This window comes from Spea bombifrons, chromosome 4 (genome assembly GCF_027358695.1).
Source record: "Spea bombifrons isolate aSpeBom1 chromosome 4, aSpeBom1.2.pri, whole genome shotgun sequence".
Lineage (NCBI taxonomy): Eukaryota > Metazoa > Chordata > Amphibia > Anura > Pelobatidae > Spea > Spea bombifrons.
The window spans coordinates 61,000,105-61,023,903 of NC_071090.1; the positions used below are offsets into that span (position 1 = coordinate 61,000,105).

General features: G+C 35.5%; 1 protein-coding gene across 2 annotated transcripts; it reads right to left on the reverse strand.

Moving 5' to 3' along the window:
• Window positions 1-4,414: 4,414 nt before the first annotated feature.
• PIK3CG (phosphatidylinositol-4,5-bisphosphate 3-kinase catalytic subunit gamma) lies at window positions 4,415-23,799 on the reverse strand. Of its 2 annotated transcripts, none has more exons than XM_053463197.1 (11): window positions 23,727-23,799; window positions 13,540-15,555; window positions 12,753-12,818; window positions 11,633-11,858; window positions 10,967-11,070; window positions 10,357-10,503; window positions 9,727-9,817; window positions 9,301-9,431; window positions 8,838-8,949; window positions 7,855-8,012; window positions 4,415-4,723 (listed from the first exon to the last, which is right to left on the reverse strand). In XM_053463197.1, exons 2-11 carry the CDS (start codon window positions 15,541-15,543, stop codon window positions 4,442-4,444), a joined length of 3,321 nt encoding a protein of 1,106 aa, XP_053319172.1. In that variant the 5' UTR covers window positions 15,544-15,555; window positions 23,727-23,799; the 3' UTR covers window positions 4,415-4,441. The 2 variants fall into 2 exon arrangements, with proteins under 2 accessions (XP_053319172.1, XP_053319171.1); XM_053463196.1 differs by lacking the exon at window positions 23,727-23,799 and adding an exon at window positions 18,356-18,520.

Here is a 23,799-nt window from a genome sequence, read left to right on the forward strand (position 1 = left end):
TACAACCACAAACCAATAACAAGACCTTCTAGTGACCTTTCATACAGGACATTTTGGAAGCATATCAACTGTAGAGGACACTTCTGATTCAAGACCTTCTAGTGACCTTTCATACAGGACATTTTGGAAGCATATCAACGGTAGAGGACACTTCTGATTCTGCTTTTACAAAAGGGAGCTCCTCATGGCTAGAGGAGTGTGGTCATTTTTTTCTCATTCTGACATGGAAGTTAGGGGGCTCATATGTTACTAATTTAATAAATAGCACTACTGAATTAAGTCACTGCAGCTCACATTCTTTGGAGACGCCTCCCTGCAAATGCATCCCCTTAATATAGTATTTACTACATTTATGTCATGAAAAATTCCCATCTGTGAGATTAATTTCCCAAAGTGTGCACAGGATGAACGGTGAGTCTTACGAAATCTACCGACTTGATTAAATCTCACCTTTAATATGGCAGAAATAAATCACAAATATTTAAGCAGGAACTATAACTTTAAAAACCTTGGAGAATTTCTAGGTTTTTTTTTCCAGCACTAATCTTTAATAACATGATATAGTTCTTTTGCTAAAAAAAAAAGCACAGTTGATTGGATTATTCCTACTTAGACTTTTGTCTGTTCTCGGTTATGTGAAGCTTTCTATTAAGTACCCTATTCTGAGTCCAATCAAATAAAAAGCCTGTTGCAGTTTATCCTTAGATGGCCTCTTTTTTCCTTATTACAAAACTCCATTCACTCTGCTCCTTCTTTAAAGATTGTTGAGCTTGCATAGCACAATGCTTATTGTATACCAGTCAAGCCTGCCAATTTAATTAATGAGAGATTAATGAGTGCAATGTAGAGATCTATCTTTTTCTGAGCCCTAATATCACTGACCACTACATTAGTAATTTAAATTCATCCTGATAATGACGCACCAACCTTGCAAATGCATTACTTGATCTATCGTATAAAACGTAACATTAAATATCAGGATAATTAATTGTAGCATATAGGTAGATGTTAATGTTTTTAAAATGTAAACTACATGAGCAAGCTTGTTATTTTGTCACTCACATTAAAGAACCAATTTAATAGATAAAAATATCAATAATGAAATTCTATAATTGAATTAAAAATGGTATACAGATTATAATCTGTAGACACCAATATGTTTATTACACATTCTGAATGTACATCTAGGTATTTAGGAAGGTCCTTCATTTTAATGGATATAGAAGCACTGATATTACTACCATGTGTCCCAATTAGCTAATTATATTACAAGATAGTATCAAATATTTACATTTTAAGGTATTTATTTGGTCCAACTATAGTTGATTTGCCTGTTTGAAAATATGACTTGAAAACATCTAATTGTTTAAATATTGTGACAATGCAAGACCTTGAAAAGCTTCTGATGTAGAATTTCATCACAAAACTATTTAGTACTATATCATTCTACGTAACAATAAAATGCCTTGACATTATCCAATAATTTGCAACTCAGAAATAGAATCACAGAAAAACTGAGGCATTTGGGAACACAAAGTACATTTCCACTAAATGCTAGAAATAAACAAAACCTTTTGTGGAATATTTTAGCTGATGTTTCTATTTCCCAGATTGGGCACAGTAACCAGATGGCCTCTTCAATCCAAAACACTTGCACATCAGATACCAGTGATTAACGTGGCCTTACATTATATATATTCCATTAGTTTCCACTCCAGTCACTATTTTTCTGACACTCTCCAAAATCCAATCCTTTTTTCAAGAGGAATGGTTGCTGTATTCTCAACCTCTCATATATCCCGATCCTGGTTGAGGTGGGATATAGCTTACTCCAATTTGTAAGAGTGATGAGAGAGAGAGACTATGATGAATGTAGAATTTGATAAAAGCCCTTCTCCAGCTTGAAGGCTTCTTGGCACCCTGGCATTTATTCTGCTGCACTTGCAGATATATGGTACATCTCAGTAATAACCGATGATATTTTATTTTCAGCACCCCAAATTTACATGTTGTGTTCAACATTTGTTACATTTTATTTTTCTAGTTAACTGAATAAATGAAATGGTACAAACGGATTATAATAAGCAACATGTTAATGGAATTCATTACATGTAGTTTGTTATTTATCAGGCTTTGGAACAGAAATCTCCCATGTAGACAGGTTGTTACACTGATCAACCAGACATATCACTTGATTTTATGTAAGAATAACAAACGGCAAACGCATGTGACTTCTTCACCCAAGTATGAAAGGAGGCACTTAAAAGGAGCAGGGCAGCTGGAAATAACTTGTATAATTTGGTATTTGAAAGTTATACACAAGACACAGATGAATAATGTTCATGATAAAAGCCAGAGACACATTTTAAGACAAGCTTAAGATTTCCATGAGTTGAACAGTATACAGGAAATGAACATTGTTATTTTTTCTTTTAAACCCCTAGGGGAACAGTGCACTTGTGCAATCGTTAATTTCAAATAAACATATGAGAACTTACTTCAGGGAAAGGTTGATTGTTATGTTATTAATCAGTGCAAACCCAACAATGTAAATCCTACAATCATCTCATTGCTTGTACCCTTGTGAGTGTCAGAGAGCACAAAATAGTGCCACTCATCATCAAGACTCTAAAAATGCTCCTATACACAGCACAAAAACAGCCAATGATGCTTCTATTTATGTATACAATATATTAAAGGAACAGTCTGTGCCTCAAAAGCATTTATAATTCGTATTGAAGTCCATTTTATAATTTTCTTCATGCTATTAGATACTAGTTATTGGGGTTGCATCTACAGGAAGCATACTTAAGCACACTTCCTGTAGATGTTCTGCAATGGGGATAGCAGCAGCCAATCTCAGCTACGCTAGTCCAACATTGGTGTTTAGGTGACATACATGGAATTAGCTGCTGGTAGAACTATTGATTAAAATTGATGTATGGCCAAGAAATGATACTTAAGTATGCTTCTGCTTTCAGTGGAGGCAGTCAGGGGACGCATTAAATGAGACTCCAATAGGTATGAAGCACTTCAATATGCATTTAGCATAGGCTGGAGTCCTCCTTTACACTAAAAGCATCACTCTAGTTCTAGTTTCTTGTTAAATGCATAGAGTTCAATTCATGTGACTGCATGCAAATCAGCGTATGCACTCTTTTGTTATTGGAGTTTAAAGAAATAGACTTCTGTGTGATTTAACTCCTCCCTTGGCTGCATCAACTGAAATAAGTTAGAACATTTAAGTATGCTCAGTAGCACTCCCATGCTAATCAAGGGGGGTTGAGCTCTCACTGAAATCAATGGGCATGGAGGGAGACAATCGCATATATACAAGCAAAACACTGATGCTGAACTAATACAGAGCATCTGCAAGAAGTGTACTTAAGTATTATTCCTGTTTAAGCTTCCAGGTTTCAATAGAGGCAGTCAGATGATGAGGATAATTAGACAGAAGTCTATTTCTATCACACAAATAACTTAGTAAATAGAAGAACAAATTTGCATGCAGTAAGACATATTGGAGTCAATGCAAAGTGGACACCAGTGTGCATTAAGCTATTTGTTACAAAAGATGTTTTATACTGTTCTCAAAACAATGGTTCATTGTTACCAAAAAGACATCATAGAACATCCCATCACTCCTGATGATGACAACAACCTGTTCTCCCCTATGTCTGTAAGAACTGGTGTGGAAAGGCAGCAAAAGCTATGTATATGAGATACTGTATTGCTGTACTTGGGGGATGTTGCTAGAATTAACCTATCATGTGGAAGAGATCTTAAGCGGAGAGGGTTCACAATATTATTAGTGTGATGAAATATTGTCACATATGAATATGGTTTCAAATGAAAATCTTGACCCCCCAGAAAAAATATATAATATGAGCAAGAATAAAATGACAGTTAAACAAAGTAATAGCATTCTTTGGTCCATAAGTGTAAAAAAAAATCCCATAGAGCTAGAGTGTTCCTTTAGGTTAGAACAAGTCTATTCATTTCATATTGCATCATATTTTAACTTGTGCATCATTTTAATATTAGTAATACTAACTTTACAAAGGAACTGCGCAGTTGTAAAGATTCTCTAGAAGATTGCTTATGACCATCAAGCACTAGGGTACCACAGGTACAATCGAGGGCCTTTCTGGAAGGACTGTGTTGTGCTGAGGAAACATGGGAAATGAAGGCAATTCTGAATGATCTGCCATGGGTAAGTCTTTGGGAGATGTAAAAGGGGAAAGATATAACTCTGAATAACACCAGATAACTAGTATTCATTACTGAATCTCACATTAATTTCACAATAACCAATTTAAGATAAAGGTTGATTTTTATATATATATATATATATATATATATATATATATATATATACATACATACATACATACTTTTTGTGATATATATATATATTACCAATTGTGTTAATAATCTGGTGTTAGGCAGAATGTTTTTCTACCCCTTGTTTAATACCGAGCACAAGGTGCAAGAACCAGTTAAACTGCACAGTCCAGCCTTTATCCCTGCAAACCTCAATCTGATCAAGAAAGTGCTTTTTGGCATTATCTTCATTTTTCCCAACGGTTAGTGAGTCTCGAATATATTCAATGTCCTCTTTGCTTGTTAGCTGAGGCATGCCTGTCATCAGCATCATGGAAAACAGGATAATCATGAGATTTGAGTGATGTCGAAGTGCCAAGTATGCCTTCACACAAATTTCCTATAAAACATAAATTCAATTGTTACAGCAACTCTTTCATTTCCGATATGTGTCACTTCTATGAAACTTGATGTCTGGAACTTTGTAAGAATTTATTTACACCCAAATGTACTGCGAATGCTCAAGTGAGTTTTTAATGTTACAATTTCTAAAATAGCCATTAACCAACAATGCATGAAAAACTTCCTATGTTTTTAAAGGTGCTGTTCCACCTAATCCATTGACTTTTACACCTTTAAATACAGCATTAAAAGTATCAGTACTATTTCTGCCAAATATTCATTGTATCAACTTTTAACTATTTAATCTAATAAAATTTTGCCTTAAACATAATTTTGCTGGGAATATTTATTTCTTATTTGACACAAATTAAGGCACTGAGAGGATGATGCCATAGAAGAAAAAAAGCTTCTTTGAAAGTTTGTGTGGATTTTGTTTTATGTGATTAAACTTCCAGAGGAAAGAAGACATCTGCGTCATATGATCTTCTGTTTTTTTTAAAAAAAATTCAGGCTTGTGAACTGTTGGCTACAATGGCCTCTAATTTCGAATCTCCCGCTATCTCCTATTTAAAGCAAACCTTACAGTGTTGTAAAGATTATAAAAGCACAATCAATCTCACATTAGAAAAATCTAATATTTAAATTCTGAAACATTATCTGGCATGTTAAAAATGGTAACATATCTGCTGATCCTCTAGCTGTTTAGGCATCGGAAAAACTTTAGAGTACACAAACATTATATGCAACTTGAATTTTCCCTGTTCTAGTAATAAAAGGTTTCTGCACACATAAATGTAATGAACTGCGACATGTATAGGGGGAATGAACAGGTTTTATTTATGTTATGGGGGGACCTACCGAAGACATGCAATTAGCAAGTCCCTACAGGTGTAGACCATTTATTGAAACTTAATTATCTACATGTAATTAGTTACCCACAAGATGTAAATCTGAATTGATGTATAACCCATTTATGGAACAAATGTACAAGTCTACGAGTTTGTGTAATGGATTCGGTAGGAACAAATGATTCATGGCTGCTTAAAAGGGTGTGTGTATGTATAATGTGTGATAACTGTTATACATAAAGTGTTGTAATACGCTAACAGTGAGAGATTAATAAATGGCTTACATTTCGGTCATTTCACTAAAATAACAAGTACACTCGGTGGGGCCACTACTATGATTTGCTAAAACACCAGAGGTGGATTCCTACTCACATAAACTAAAGAGAAAGAGATGAGAGATCAGAAATTCTGGTGGTTTTAATCACGCTAAATATTTAAAAAATAATAATAAACAGTCTAAATAGGGGCATTACTAAACATTATTAAGTGTTTGAGATCACCAAGGCACGCTAGATTATAGAGCATTCGGATGCGTGATAACATGCATATATATTTGGGTAAACAGCACACTCTAGCGACATCCATAAACACCAACACGGAACAAGATCAACACTATAAATAGCAAGTTGTAAACAAGAAAACAGATGTCTTGTGACATTTCCTCCTTGTGTGGAAGCATTAACCCTAAACAAAAATGAATCTAACCTACCTGTTTAATCAAAAACCATCAGGAGAAGTATATAACTCTAGCACCAGAAGCGAAGTAAAAGTATTAAATAAAACAAATGTTACGTGTTGTGGCTCTAACATTGGCTTTTATGTTCTGTCTGTCGGGGAAAAAAAACACTACTTGACTAAAGCAACACAGCATATGTGGATTGCTTTTATTGTGTATTTTATGTATTATACACTGCAGGCAAGTGCCTTAGAATCAGTTTCAGGCTCCCAGCCTTTTGGGCTTAAATAGTATTGTTTGAATTATTCTGACCTTAGAATCTGCTTAGTTCACTGTGCATATATCTACATCTTAAGTAGCCAAAAGTCATATATATATCCTATGTAGCGTGAACTGAAACAAAGATAGTGCTTGAATTTAAGACGCAGGTAAAAATACACATATAGAGTAGTACAGTACACATGCATAAGTAAATGCAATCGGAGCTATAGCTCTTTTTTGTAGCAGGACAGATGTACCATATTTCCCCAAGTATAAGATGCTCCCATGTATAAAACGCATCTTAATTTTGGGGCCTGAAATTTTAAAAAATATATATTACATAAAGTTATTGAACTGGCTACCTGGGCATGATATGGGTGTGATGGATGTTAGCTGCTAGCAATTGTTAGCAATCACACTCCTATCATGCTCAGGCAGCCAGTACATGCACATCAAAAAAAGAAAAAATCTATCACCGCTGTATAAGATGCACCCAGTTTTTAGACCCCAAATTTTTCAAAAAAAGGTGTGTCTTATAAATGGGGAAATGCAGTATTTTTTGTTTTCATTTGTGAATTTCTTCTTCAGTGCCAATGATTTAATATAAATCTTTCTATGAGCTAGCTAAAAAGGGGAATACTAAAATCTCAGTTTTCAATTTTAATTTCCCTTTTCTTTTTTTTACCTGCTTTCTCTAAATGCAGCAGTGTAGGGCAAACCGATAAGAAACACAATTTTAAATACACATTCAATATGGTCTCATTGTGCCAGAGGTTAATATTACTAAACATGTAAACTAATGAAAATCAAGTGGCTAGATGTCAATGGAAGTGCATTCCTGACAGTGAATTGCAGAGGTGGTTTTATGCTGCAGTTCTGAAGCTTCTGTACTTTCGGCAGGTAAGTTGTTTTCTTCTTCAAAGTCATAAATGCATATTGAACTACTTACTAACTAAGTTAATAAGTATTCATGTGTGTATAGCAATGCTGTCTAGAGCAGTACAGTCCAGTTGAGGATTATGCTTAAGGACTGTACTTTAGCCACAAACACTTGCACTCTAATGGGATGCGGTTGAGGGAAGCTGCTAAAACTGCAAGAACCCTAATGGTTTGCTTTATGATAAGGTGGTGTGCGTACCACAACTGTTAAAAGGCATTCAATGGCAGGGAAACCTTATGGACTCTAGTTTTATGGACTATGAATACCCTATGGACCCTAGTTCTTTGGACTCTGAAAACCTGCAAAAAGCAGAACAGAAGCATAGTAGTATGAAGCACATTTCGTATTCATTGTTATAGCCAGCAGCTAAAGCTTCTCATTCAATCAGAGGGTGGGTTGTATACCTGGAATTTATGGAAATACAGACTTGTCTTCTTTCCTGAGGTTCCCATCACATGCAGGAAATCTGGGGTCAACACAAATGGAACCCGCTCTTTGTTAATTCCGAGGAAGCTTTTATAGTTGCCAAGAATGTGGCCAAAATCTATGTGGAAGAGATTACCTAAAATATGACAGAAGGGACAAAATCGGAAAATAGAAAGTGGAGACATCTATAAAGAGATCAACTTCCAATGATTATTGAATGATTTAAGGACAGATCACCACTCCACTACTTTCTACTACTGAGTTTGGGTTCCTTTCCTGTAAAAAATGTGGGTACATCGGAGGGTACATTTTCATTACACACAAAGCCCTCTGAATTAAGGGGATTGCAGAGTTTCAGACCCAGCAGGGAGAGAGGAAATATGATTAACCCTCTAGAATTAACGTTTCCATGCAAACAAAAACATAAGTATTTTAAAAGCAGTAGTGGGAATACTCTCAAGGGAGAATTCAGCAGTGCATTGGGTCAATCAAACAGGTTAGTAAAGGACATAAAATAATATAGTTGTTTCTGATAAAATTTTATATAAATCAGCACACATTTAAGAGCTTAATTTAAAATAAAAAAAATGTATATATTCAGTATATATAATTGAGAGACATCCCTTGGTTGGATGACTTATATTCTTGCTCTGCTTAGTATGTCACAACCCATCAGGAGTTGCTAAATATTTTATCACAGATTAAATATTAAAGAAATCTTTAGTTGGAAAACACGTGCCTGTCATTAATAAAAATATATCCTAAAAATAGACCTTTTCTGCAAATTCTCAGTAATAAATGGTTTAGGACATGATTGAAACACTGAAATGAATATTAAGAAAAATATAATTATATATATTATATAATATATATTATATAAATTATAATTTCAAAAGATCATTGTCTATATGGTATTAGCCTCTTACTCTGAATTTGATTCTGTACTATTAGAATGGCTTACCCGTTTCAGTTATCATTATATTGTCGTTATGTCGGTCCCCAATTCCAAGCACAAAAGTTGCTACACAGTAGCCAGCACATGAATATACAAATTTTTCAACTGCTGTAATGAACTATGGGACAACATAAAAAAAGAGGTGGTATATTAGTATAAGATGAATGACAAATTAATCTACTGCTCTCCAAATAATTTCACTCGATATTGTCCAGATCAAGTACATTGATATATAGCTTTGCTAAATGAGCGGAAGACAATGTCAAAGTACAATATCATCTATAAAAGAACACTAGCCAGAGAGCCAGTAAACATAAAGGTTCATGGAGTCACCTTCTCTGGTGAAAGGAATAAAAAGCAAGGCATGCATAGTCACCACAAAACACATTGGCCATTTTTCACCAATGCACTACAAACCATGTAACCAAACTTGAGAGGTGCTCCGCATAGCTACATAAAAATAACATACCTTGTCCTCCAGTGGACATTTTTCTTTTAACCACTGACTCAGGACTTCATCTTTAAATGCCCCTGTGTTCCCAACTGTGCTTTGTTGTATTTGGGCAATCGTTGTAGCATCTTTCACTATTTGAATCATTCCTACGGTTTAGAGAGAAATGACCTGGTACATGGCATTTTTCAAAATAAAACCATATCTCAACGAAAATATAAAAATACTTTTAGCAGCTCCACATTTACTATATAATATTCTGCAGTACATAATGAATGCTTACCATATCAATTGGCATTGCTTTTTTGGTGATGACCTATACTGACAATGCTGTCCCCATGCATTTTTATTTTACACCAAGCCCACCAAAACGTTCTCAGTTCCTGAAATGGCTCAGCTAAATAAACACAGAAAAGCAATAAGCTAAACAAGAGCTGTTGGTACCTATTTTGTTTCCTGTAGAAATGCAGCCATAGGGCAACAAACATAGGTCTAAGGAATCTTCTTCCCATATAGATCCCATAATGCGAAGAATCTATAAACAGAAAAAAAGTGATGCCAGTGATAAAAATGATTTATCATGCAAAATTCACTTGTGACATACTACATATATATATATATATAAATATATATACACACACACTATTTTTCTCTCCCTAAATATAGTAATAATAATAATAATTTAGAACGTAACAGAGTGGAAGCTGTTATAGCTGCAAAGCGGGGACCAACTACATATTATGTATTTAGAATGTGATGTCATTAAAGTCCCTGTTGGTGTAATGGTCAGGTGTCCTAATACTTTTGTCCATATAGTGTGTATATATATATATATATATATATAAATATAATATTTTTGAGCCTCTTTTGTTTTGTAAGTTTTAGATGAGATGTATAACACATCGGTGCAAATAAGTTCTTAGACCCAGGTATCTGTGAGCATGGATTTTTATTATTGTAGCTAATATTATAGTACATGTTAAGTTACACATATATTTCTATTGCATTATAGTTATGGGAGTTTTTTTTAACATTCCTTAAGGATGTTTGTGTGTTTAATGAAAAAAATGATACCTGTAAGATGAGCATATCCTGGCGAAGATCATCTCCGTGTTTAAATATGATTCCAATAGTTTCATTGGATAACGCGGTTGTATCTGCACATTTAAATTCCAGCCACAATGGCTTCTTTTTTGAGGCCATCACCTTGCACTTTTCTACCTGTAATTTAGAAATACGGGCTTTAATCACATATTGGGAATTATAGAAGCAGTCAGACCTCAATGTTTAATTTAGCAAAATGAAGCCCACATGCTCTCTGTAACCTCTAGACTATTTCTATAAGGCACTGATTGCTGCTAAGCATCTCCCATTTGCTAGTGTCTACACTGCTACATTTGCTTGCCTATGGCATGGACAGAGACCTGCAGCGTTCGTTGCTGAATCCAGCTACTTAACTAAAGTTTATTAACCTGTCCAGCCTCCCCTTCCCCTGCAGAGTGTTTCTACGTGAAACGCTTTGAAGAGCCACTTGGTGCTGCATGTTTTAGTTGGATGGCCCATTAGGCCAACATGGTTCCGTCTACAACCCCAGCACTAGAAGAAAAGCACAACTCAATGCTTGTGCAAGCATAACTTCTCTCTCTCTGTTACAGATAACTAATGTCGTGAATATGCTACTTACCACCAGTAATCCAGCTCTTAGTCCAGGATCATATGGAACTCTAAAGCTTTCTGGAAACATTGAGCCTTGTAATTTTTCAAGTTTTTGTCGGAGCTGTGAGACAACTGAGAACGATAACGTGCAGTAGATTTTTACATTAATGACATTTTATCAGAAACAAATTGCTTCCCTAATAAAACCTGCAGTTTAGTGCATTTAATAACGGTATAGAAAATCAAGTATATAAACATTCCACTAAATAATTAAAGACACTCCCGCTAAATAACATGGATTAGGCAAAATTAGGTAAATGTACTTGCAGTCAATGTTTTAAAAAGGCTGGTCTTCAAAGGCATAGCAAGTGCCTATTTATTGTTCCTTTAAAGGAGCAGTCCAGTTATATTTATTCTGGAGTCCATTTTCCATGGAATGAGTCTATGGTGTTGTGTATGTTACTGTGTGAGTGTATGTCAGCATATAGTGTTAGGTATGTATGTGTATTAGTGTATGGTGTTAGCATAATGGTCACCCCAGCAATATTACTACTATACTCAATTCATATATATATATATATATATATATATATATATATATATATATATATATATATATATCATGGTAATTATGAACTCTAGTATAAATATCATTCAGTTTATTCCAATTCAAATCTTAAAAAAGTAGGCATACCATGTGACGTTACATCATATTTCTCAGCAGAAACTGATTTAATTTCCATAGTGACTTTATGCAGAACCTCTGTCACTTGAACCTGTTTCATGAAATCATTCAGCATTGAAGTGCCACAGCCCCTCAGATAGGCTTCCAGGATGACAGCAAACCGTTGCTGATAATGCATTGACTGAGCAATCTCACTTCTCAGAAACCAAAACAAGAAATGACCAATCCGTTTACTCTGCAAAGATGTTGAAATGACATCCTGATTAGTGCCATAAATTTTGTATTTAAGGAACCATGAGAAATTAATAAATCACGTGTTATAATGCCATATCTTCACGGTAAATGTAGTTTAGGAGAAAAAAAATTGTTTGGACAAAGAATAAGAACGGCACAAAGCTAATCGTACCTCATGTCAGTAATGAGCTGAATTCCCATTTTTCTTACGATGGCATTAACTGTAGCCACACTCACACTTGCTGGCATAATCATTTTAACACAGTTTTAACTGTCTAGGCTTGCCTTTATCCTGGCTCATACTGCTAAGCTTAACCATGGCTTCTTCTTCTGAAACATGTTGCTGGCCCAACCTCTAGTTTAATAAGGATGTCCAAGTCTCCCATATCTGCTTTAAGACACTTGTGCTAGTTTACAGATGTATAGTCCTTTAAAAGATAGAGATCCAACTGTTTTCCCACACGCTCTACTTGTTTCAGTCCTTGTTGACTTGCTTACATAAGCATTCCTGGGAACTTTGACCTGGAGTCACTGGGTGAAGTGCTGCTCCCCCTGGGCTCTAGTAAGTAGCTTCGATCTTCAGGTAAGGGAGCAACATTTAGTCACAACCATTCTGTGCTCTCTTCCCATCTACTAAAGTGTAATTGGAACTAGTGCCACCCAACCCTGGGACGTTCTCAAGTAAGTGTATAAGGTGTCCACTTAACCGAGGCTGAATTTAAGTTTATTTCCAGAATTAACAATATGCCATTTCTATTTGCATGAAATTACAATTTGTCATTAAATCAAATAATGCAAGAACCAGAAGGATATCTATATAAAACATTCAAGTTCAAGAACCATTCAAGTTTGCTTCAGCTATTAAGTATTTATTTTTCAATATTTAGTTTCTTACTCTTAATGCACGTTTCAGCAGGAATCTGGATAAAGCACTGTCATGATAAGGTTCAAACTTTACAGCCTAAAAATAAGAAAATATGATTTGAACTCTGTGAATTACACAAATGTTTAGTATAAAAGTATATTTGTTACTGTGTTAGGCAATTTGAAACAAAAACAGAAACATTTCACTTCACTAGAACCTTGTCCTTACTTCCCAAGTTCACTTCTAATCTTCTGCCATCAATAAAAATAATTAATGTGCATGCCTCTAGCACAAACTATGGATTTAATTGTACAGACATTAAGGAGCGCAATATATATGGTCAAATTTGGTTTAAAATAGACAAACAGATGCAGTGATTGAGTTTCACAATTCACAATTTCTACAGATCTCTCCCCTCTATCCTTCATCGAAAAGGGTACCTAAGCAGCAAGAACTGTGTAGTAAGTTTGGATAATGATTCCAGTAAAAGAAACATTCCCATCTTCAGTGCTCTAAGGTGCTCACATTCTAAAGTTAAGAACTTTGTACAATAGCTTTATAAGACAATTCTAGAACAACATGGGTGTCGCTTTATGGAACAAAAGATCTCATTCTCAAATGTAACACTCCTTTCTAGAAGTACTAGTTAGAATACACATTTCATGGGAGCACAAAGTGGGTATTGTTTGGGAACAGAAGAGCAAACATAAAAAGGGAAGTAAGAAAAGCATATTGAACACAACACAAATCCATCTTTAGCAACTTCATGTAAATTGCAACAATGAGGAACTACACAGTTATGTAAAGTGTGTTCTACCTGTACAAGCTGTAAAAGATAATGGAGGACATCATCATCTTGTAGACTTTCCAGTTTCTGAACAGCCATTGCTCTGACATTTTCATCTGAAAAGTTGCAATCCAGAAGCTGAATTGTTAGCCCAACATCAAGAGAACAATCATCCCATGCTTCTCGTTTGCTTAATAACTGGTATGTTTTGGCTACCATTTCCTGTTGCCCCCACTTGACAGAACTTAGTAACTTTGGGTATGCCTCAGGATGTTTCATGATTTCATATCTAAAATGCCACAACAGCTCTTGGTCTTCTGGTGTAAGTGGATGCAATGGGTCTGTCGCTATGATCTCCTCTAGTTGCTTACGTAACTGATTAGGCATTTCAGTTCTTGCCCTATCTAGTTCTGAATCAGACACTGATTTGTGCTTTGGCAATGCAACTGGGTGACAATATTTGTCCAAATAAATAGAAATTGCCATAGATGTGTCCTTGTCAGGATTTGTTGCAGATGTAAGTTTGTCAGCATTGATGCTTCCTTGCTCTTCTCCTTTACCCGGTATTTTCCACATGTGAAGAATATACTCTCCTTGTCTAAGTAAGAATCTATGGTCAATTAACAACAGATTTACATAGTAAAGCAGTTGATTTTTACATTTTGAGTCTGTACTGCCAGAGTCTGGAGACTGTACATTTGCTTTATTTGAAACAGTAAGAGCTTTACCGCAAAATATCTGGAGGTTTAGAAGAGCCCCTTTAGGTAAGTCTTTAATTTTCATATCAAATTCAAGCCATGTATTCCAAAGAACCTCTTCAGTGAAAGGCTTGCATGTAGTTCTTCGTTGTGCAAGTATCTGCTGACTATGTTGAATGTTGGCTTCCACAAAAACGGTAAGCTCCGTATTTCTTGGCAAAATAGGGATATCAATCCCAATGATCTTTACCCTAAATTTTCTATTACAGTCCCACAGAGATATGGTGAAAATTCTCTCATGATCTTTCCCTTCAATGGTAAGTTGTTCATGGTAACCCGTGACTCCAGTGCAGTCATCAACTAATGGCCACTCTTCTTTCTGGACTTTATCTTCTAAGGGATCTGGTGGAGTGTCCAAAACAAGGTGTATCTCATCCCCGTTTTTAATGCACTGACGTATCCAGTGAAAATCTTTAATAGGTGAATTACCGATTATATATTCATCCCTTCCACAAACTCGGAGAACAAAATCCAATTCACTGTGTTCTTCTGGAATATTTAGTAATGACTTTTTTTTGGCCATCTTTGTAAAGAAATTCTGTAATATTTCATCTGGAGTATCATCAATAGATACTCTGATTGTGTGACTTGTCATTCCTTTGTGTATGATGATGAAAATGCTATTGGAGGAAATTTTATTACATAGATATTCAGGAAGAGTTTTAGAAGTAACCCAGGGGTCCATGGAATACAGTCTGGCATCCCTTTGCGCCAGCTCAATCATCCTTGGTGTGACCAAGCGACGTCGGGTAAATTCAAGTTCATCATCATGTACATTGCTTACATCTGTGACATCGTATCCAATGAGATAATTTAATTGTTTCTGATATTCCAAGGTTTCTTCTGAAGTTTTCTCTTTTTGGACAACATAAATCTTTCCTATATTTTTCTGCAAAACCTTCCAGTACATTATACAATCTAATGTTTGTATCACCTGGTGTTTGTCATATATTTCATACCACTGTCCCTTTTTTTGATATTGCAGTAGGAACTGGTCTGGTGCATGTCTGTGATAAAAATCACTGTTGTGGGTTTTTTCAATAGCATGCATCCAAACATGTGCTTTCATCTGCTCAACAGTACAGTTGCCAGCAATTTCTAGTAGCACCATATCCTGTGTTTTGTTATTTTTGTGACTTGTAGGTAGAATAAACTCTATGGGAACCAGCTCCATGGAAAACACGTTAGATGCAGCAGAATGGGGCCTCATTTTCCTCCTCCTTCGTTTGTTTTCATCCCTCAGAACAACAGGCTGGTCATAATTCTCCAGCTCCATGCCAGATGTAATCTAAGAATGAAAACAACATAAAAAGGACAGGTTCTAATTTTGAGTAATCTTTTTTTACATAGTAAAATGTATAACCTACCAGTCGTATGACACAAGAACCCAATGGAAGATGGGAAGATGAGAAGAAACACAAATATAGAATCTGGAAGCAAATAAGAACCACTTGGGCCTTCTAGTTGTCCTGTTGCGAAGATTCAAACCTTAATTAGTTCTTGGTCTTGTCTTGGATTCTGTATAGACATATGTCTATGCCATGCATTTTATGCATTTTTAAATTCTCTTACTATATTAGCCTCTACCAGTTTTGATAAGAGGCTATTCAATTTACCTACCACCGTCTTGATAAAGTAAAACCATTAACAGTGTATACTGTAGAAGGGAGTACTAACGAGACCTCCTTTAGACTTGTGACCAGTTCTTGAAATAACAGGCTGCATCTGAGATAATCATTTATCTCCAGCTCCTGACTACCAATTATCACATAGATAGCACTTCAATATGTAAGGCATACATTTATTCGTATTATACATTTGTATTATTTGAGCCTGAGACTAGCTTAGCGCACCAACATTTTTTCTTTTCCCTGTTTGTACATATTTGAGGTTGTTGGCTCCTCATCAGTCTGGTTGCAGCTTGCTGTCCAGGGGTTAATAGGGAGGAGGTTTAATTGCACCCACCCCAACACATTAATAAGGGTTTGGTAGCCATATAAACTGCTTTGTGTTCCCACTATGTAGGAGGTGAGAGTAGGTTCTCACCCTATTGAGAGTGTGCCTTGACGTGGCGGGTAAGCTTAATTATGCTTTGGCCAATTCATATATAAAAAAAAACCTCTCATTTATATTATGTTTATATATTTGTTGCCAACTTTTTTAGGGTGAGAAGTGCAGGCAGTTTTTGTTTTTTGTATACATTTATTCTTAAATAGGAACTTCCCTCTAAAAAGCCACATGATGAAGATGAACTGCTTTAAAGTCAGCAGGTAGCTAAGATGTAATACATTCAAGCCCCTGTTTCATAGAGAAAGTAGCAATTTAAAACCCAAGCTAGCTAACAGTTAACGAACACAAGAAAGCATAACATATGCAGAAAAAGTACTGAAAATTAGCTTTTAAAATAAATGTACCAGCTGGTGCCTACCTGCTGTCATAATCTGGCTTTCTATATTGCGATGTAAAGGAGCAACACTTGTGACAATTGGGCAGCTTGTGTTTTTCTGTTACCGGGTGTGGCCACATGTTTTTGTGTCATTCTCACCTTCCTTCACAAATTTGCACTGAAATACTGTTATTTTTTCTGAGCATGTGTGTAACTAAACACATTCTAAAACAACTGTCGAAATTAGTTTTTTTTTTAAGATTAAACAAGATGTTTGTCAAACAGTTGCATCCAAGATGATGGTAGGAATCCCCATCCACACTAAAGTAACGCAATGAACTCTGCATCCCCCTTGGAATGAAAGTTTGTCTTGGTCAACATGCAACTAAATGACATTTTTAGCAACTTGGCTTCTTTTGTTCTAAAAAATTACTTCCACAGATTTAATTGCAGCCTCCCTTTCTCTTACATTTAAGATATTAGTGTTTTCTGACCTGCACTTTTTTTCACTTATGTTTTCCTCATTTTGAATATCAATGAAAACACAAAAATTATCCAGCTAAGAAATATAATGTGATTTTTTTTTAATATTATTAATTTCCATGCATCAGTATTCAATCTCGCATTTCGATTCAGGAGCAAATATATCTATGATCATATTCATTAGCACTATATGTGCAGCTCTTCTCAAATGCAATAATAGGACATTATGAAATGAAAGCAAAAGATTGGCACATAATACTATATATATATATATATATACATATATATATATATATATATATATACATATATATTTATATATATATATACACACATATATATATATATATATATTTATATACACACTGTTGATACAGAATATATATATATACACACAGAATATATATATATATATATATATATATAGTGTAAAAATAATATAAAAAATATATATAAAAATGCACATCTAATAAGAATATTAGGTTAGAAAAGTTCAGATTTTAAATTCAAAACCACAGAAAAGCAAAACAATAAATTTTCAGGACTATAAAGAATCTGCTAAATGGCTAATTACATAAAATAAAAGGTCATCAATATCCTACTTATAGGAGCCTCTAAACTAACTATAGGAATATGAATCTTATAGAATATTGCAGTTTATACTTCTAGTTTATTTCTTGGTATATACACATTTCACTTTTTACATATATACCAGTGGCTGTGAACAACTATGTCATTTCATCTAATGTGTATCTGCTATCCATTGAGAGGGTAATTAACACATACAGGTCTCTCCAACAAATGTGTCAGCAAGCAAAATGTGCAAATTGAACCAATTAAGTTACATCCACAATATATTTTTTATATTGCCATTTGACAAAATTTTAGGTAAAAAAAAAAAGGTGAAAATGAACCTAGCAAATAAAATACTAGGCTTCATCTGTCATTTAACATGTAGCTCTATTGTATTCCCCCAATGTTGTGACTGAAATGAAAACGTATACAAATTCATATAAAATAATGAAACATTTATGAGCACGTTTGGACTGAATATGTCCATTCATATGTAAGGATTTACAGAATGAAAGTAAATATCTATCTCTATACATATATTTGTATCCTGATGCAGGCTTCCTGCCACCTGAAATCTTCTTTAAGAACAATCAGGATTGTGCATAAGCCATATGCAGATCTATTAAAATGCTATAAGAATGATTACCTGTTTATCCAGGGAAGGTAAGGCTGCTGCAGAATCATTTGTTTAGGATTTAAAGACTACTTTTTGCGTGTACTGCTGCCTGTCAGACGTGTGTCATAGCTAGCTGTTCTGCTTTATTTCTTGTCTTTTCATCCAGTTACAGAGGAAGTAGTGCTACTAACAGGAAGGAAGCCTCAACCACATTGATTATTCATTTGATTACATATTTAGAAATGCCAATTGTGCACTTCCCGTGGCTGCAGCATCTGAATAATTATCAATTGGTAATTAATATACTAAAAGAAAGATCAAGCAATTTAGAAAAATATCAAAACTGATTTGGTTTAACTGTTTTTCTTTTAGTATTCTACAGTGTGGTTCTATTAAACATGAATAACCCCCCTATTGGACACATGTGATTTGTAAACATATGAAAGACTTCTTATTTTTTATCTTCTATTTATTACAGTCAGCTCTGTCAGTGTTACTGCTTGGTACCCATACGTGCATTATCAGCTAGTTACAAAGCATAGCCCCCAGATCTCTTTTCTTCAAGCCCACCTCAGTGTTCTATAGCCCTAAAGGTCACAATAATGTGAATTGAAACAGCAAAAATGTGTTCATAAATTAAATTGTGTCACAAATATACGTTATTCTTCTCCTAAATTTCTTACCCAATTATATCAATGGCTTTCAACAGGGCAGACATTCCCATAAGTCTTGGTAAATCCTACTTGTAGCCACACCTCTAATCACACTTTCTTAATAAAGTGTTGTAAGGTGGTTTGGTACAGTCACATAAACATGTGACCAGGGCTACTATGTTTTGAACATACAGTATCTGGCAACTTCCTAGGGAGGGGTGGCAACTTCTGGTCCGGGGGGGGGGGCAAGTACAGCAAAGTGGCCCCATGGGCTCCTTACCCTCTCAACATTCGCACTGCCCCACATATGTACATAAACTAATGCTAACACACATACACATGCTTACACATACTTACGCTAATATACACTTTCACAACTATGCTAAAACATACTCCCTCTCACACCATGTACACATACACATTTATGCTCACATATTTACACACTCATGCTAAAAACACACTCCCTCTCACACCACTTACACATCCATGTTAACACACAAACACTGACACATGCACATCCCTGCTAACACACAAACTCACATACACATTCATGCTATCACACAAACACTTGCATATACACATCCATGCCAACACATAAACACTTAAACATTCATGCTCACACAAATGCTTACAAATATATGTTAACACACACGTATGCATCTATTCTCATTCTAACATACATACATACTCCCTGACTATCCCTTTAAAGAAGTATTGTATTGTCCTGCATATAGGTCGAACCTGATTTTAGGCCGCACCCCAAAGTTTGATGTTTATTTAAAGAAAATGTAATAAAAAAAAAAAAAATCTAGAAAGCTAAAACAGTATTTGCTTACTCTCTCTCATTCTCTCTTAAGGTCTTCACATATTCACAGAAGGGCGGACAGGGGGAGAGGTTGTCCCTATTACTCTGCAGAAGTACCCTAAGAAGCCCCAATATTGCAGACAGATTCCCAGAGAAAGTGAGGTGCTGAAATGTGTCTCTTTCTCTGCAAATCTGTTCAGAGGGTGGCAAGTAAGTGCAATAGCCTAATACAATTGAGGATTAAAAACATGCATAGGATAGCCATAAAACTGCCCTGAACATACAAGGCCATGCGTAAGAGAGAGCTGGCAGCAATTAGCCCAGGGGGCAAGTCCAGTTAGACAACAGGCTTAATGTGCATTGTACAATCCTGTCCAAAGCACATTTAAAGAAAGGCAATGCCAACAGAAAGAGCATAGAAAGGAACTGGTCAGGGTGTAAAGTCTGCCCTTAGTCCCTGTTACTTTAGGCACCACAGTTGATACTTGTGGAATTGCAAGTGTAACACAAAAATCTTCAAAAAAGTTAAATCAAAGCAGAGAGGAGTTGCTAATCTGCACCCCTTGGTAGTTATTTAAAAGATATTGCAACAGACATAAAACTAAGTAGACTAGCCAAACAGTTGCTTGATACTTACGTGAAAGTTAGTTTCTATGACTGAGGAAAAAAATAAAGAGTGATGATATAAAATATATTTCCTTATAGTTAGTTATACCAACAATGAGTACTATTCAGTTAGCTGTTCCCAACCCAGGAGCACTTAAACAAATAAAAGTATTTTGTGTTGACATTTCCATAGATACTATGAACTTCCTCGTTTCAAACTTTTTCCAAACAAAAGCTTTATATATACTTCCTTTATCTTTGAGGTTTTGTGAGTAGAGAGTTGCAAATACATGCGATTGTGTACAGATAATTTTGATTAGTCTAATGGAACCTGTTGTATAACTTATATTGACAGATATTCAAAAGACATACAAAGCCTTATGGCATTTGGAATACCTTAAGGTTCCCTATATGATGTATTGTAGATCCAACATCTAGGGGCCTATTCACTAAGGGTCTTACTGGGCCAGTTCTCATATGACATTCTACAATTTTCAAGACATATTTTTCTGCATATCCCTCAAAATAGAGCAAGCTCACAGCACTTTTAGTCATTTTCCAATGTCTCTGTAAAAACTACAAGATTGCAACTGGGTTGTCAGCAAACTACAGCTAATTAGTCTTCCCCTTAGTTGGTTTATATTCCCTTGTAATGCTTCTTCTTGTTTTGGAGGGGAAGACAAAATAATTGGATTTTTGGGTCTTGTAAATCTACATTTAAGAAATCAAGCCTGTATTCCCATTACATCTCACACAGTATTAACCCTGCCTTCACCCCACCAACATTCAGATCATATTCTACACCATTACCCTTTAAAGGAACAATTCACACGCCCAATAAAGAAGAATGCATATCAACATACTTGGAGAACTTTATTATGCACTCTTTCAAAACAAAAAAAGCACTTCTCTGAGTTAGAAGCCCATATCCTCCGTGGTCCTATGACTATTGCCACTAATTGCCTACTTGAAGCAACCAATCTGTAGCAGGAAAGCGCTCCCACTGAAATCAATGGGAGTACTTTCCACACACTCGCATCGTTCACCGGGCCAACACTAGAGCTGACTGGCAGAAAGTATATCAGATGCACGGAGATGTGGCCCAAAGAACGCTGCATGGAAGAAAGCTGAAGAGTGGGCAAAGGGGCAAATGCATATTAAGGATTCTGTATAATCCCCCCACATGTATCTGCAAAAGTGATTCGATGTTGATGTAAAAAAAAAATCAGTCAAAAAATAAAACAGACATTCATTCTATATATCTGTTCTGTTGAAAAGATAACCCAGTCAACATGATTGAAATATACTGCCAACTGGTAAATCTATTAACATGGCTTTAAATTGCTCTACATACACAACTATAAAGCCACAAAAACTCCTAACAATGTCAGTTGTTTTTAGATTTCAATCTCATGTTTATTATACAGAATTACTAAGAATATTATCACGCCAGAGATCTCACTGGGGCCTCCATAGCTCTAACTTCCTGGATACTTACAATTGGCTTTGTTTTACTTTTCACAGACTTCTTTGTGTAACCCTTCTATTACTAAAAGATCATAAAGCACAGCCCAGCCAAATGTCCTGATAATAAAGTAGTACAAAACACCTTTGCAACAGAATGCCCTCAGTATGTACCATCCAGTCCTTTTCAAAACATAATTACACAAATTGCATAAATACGGTAGATAACTTAGAAAAGGAGCACAGAAGTCACACAGTTGTTATGTAAATGCTGTACACAGTCCCTTGTGGTTATAACTGTAATTGCCAGCAATGCCCAAGATCACATGACCCGGTATTATTTGTTACAGAAAATTCATTTTTGAACAAAGATGTAAAAGCGATATAAACTAAAACCTTTTTATCGGACGAACATTCCATTTTAAGGACAAGCTTTCGATTGAATCAGTATCCCTTTATCAAGTGAAAAGTAAGCTTATTTAAACATATATATATAATTTGTGGATGTTTTTTTATTTTTCAATGTTGTTTAATTGCCCATCAAAAAATGCTGGGTGAAATATTATATATTTCTATATTGTTGTTTTTATAAACATTAAGAAACTGCAAAAAAGGAAGTACTGGAAAACAAGATAAAGGGGTCTACTGTGTTTGCCATAGAAAGAGAGAAAGCAAATTTGGCAATGATGATACCTTTTATGGGCTAACTGACATACAATGGATTGCAAGCTTTTGATATGATATAATGTGCCTGAAGAAGAGACCTAGATAGTCTAAAAAGCTTGTGATCCATTATACGTCAGTTAGCCAATAAAGGTATCATCTTTACTAAACATGAAAAAAGGATAATTTGATGTCAGTGCTCCTTGACTGAACGTACGCCAGTTATGCAATCACTATAACGAGCTTCTGTTTCACGATGCAAATGATCCAGCAAAGCTTATATGAAATTATACAATTTTCTTTTAACCTTTACCAGCCAAATGTTTTCTGGTTCACCCAATGATGCAACATCAGGTACACTAGCTTTTTCCCCATGGTGAAGAATTGGCAACTGCCCCAGTTACTGCAGGTAAGGGGAACACTTGAGCCACCCTTTAATTTGCATTCTTTAACTTCTTGTTCTTACTTCCACTTCTGGAAGCGAACGCAACGCCAGTGATAGACCTCTCACTATGCCCTAGACGCCAAGTCCCCAAGTTACGAATCTGCTATATCCATATACTAGTTAGCGGACTGATGGAAGTGTGCATATCCATTTATCATCAAGCCGTAAATAAACAATAATTCATACCACATAATAACAAATACCTTACTTTGAAAAACAAAACACATGGGTACTATATACTGGATATATTCTGAATTAATACATGGTATCTGTGCATGCAGGAGATGCTTGGACCTTTCTATAGTCTGATAGTATGGTGTGGTGGCTCACATTCCCTTTAAGGACCCTTTAAATCTAGATGTGTTACACTGACACCTGTGCTTATTACTACCCTGGGATATTCCAAATATATTACAATATTGCAATTAAGGAGCTGGACAGAGCCAGAAAAAATTCTTAGCAGATCTCTCACTTCTAGCTCAAGCAAGCAGCATGGAAGACTAATCTAATAAATCAGTAAACGTCATAATCAGCACTGCCATCTTTATAAGTGGCTGTGTTGTGGACTGTAAGCTGCCAGTGATTAGTCCTCCCAGATACTCTTATGTCATCACTACGCGTCTGAGTGTAAGGAAAGCCGTGGCTGCTTCATACGCTTTCCTGCCGTCCTGCACATTTGACTTTAAGCTAACGCATTATAAAATCGGCTTCGAACGTGATGCAGGTTGATTTAAATCAGACACAAATCTTCTTAAAGCCGCTTACCGTCCACCGCAGATTAGTTTCCTTCTTCCAGGGATTCTAAGCCCTTCCGTTCGGGTAGTGTACAAGTGATTTG

Bases quoted from the DNA above. Each gene is read 5' to 3' on its own strand.
- PIK3CG (XM_053463197.1), bottom strand. From the start codon at position 15,543: ATGGAGCTGGAGAATTATGACCAGCCTGTTGTTCTGAGGGATGAAAAC. The intron at 12,819-13,539 runs GTAGAACACACT...TCTTATTTTTAG, and splicing joins ATCTTTTACAGCTTGTACAG to GCTGTAAAGTTTGAACCTTA. The intron at 8,013-8,837 runs GTAAGCCATTCT...GTCATATTTTAG, and splicing joins TATAATGATAACTGAAACGG to GTAATCTCTTCCACATAGAT.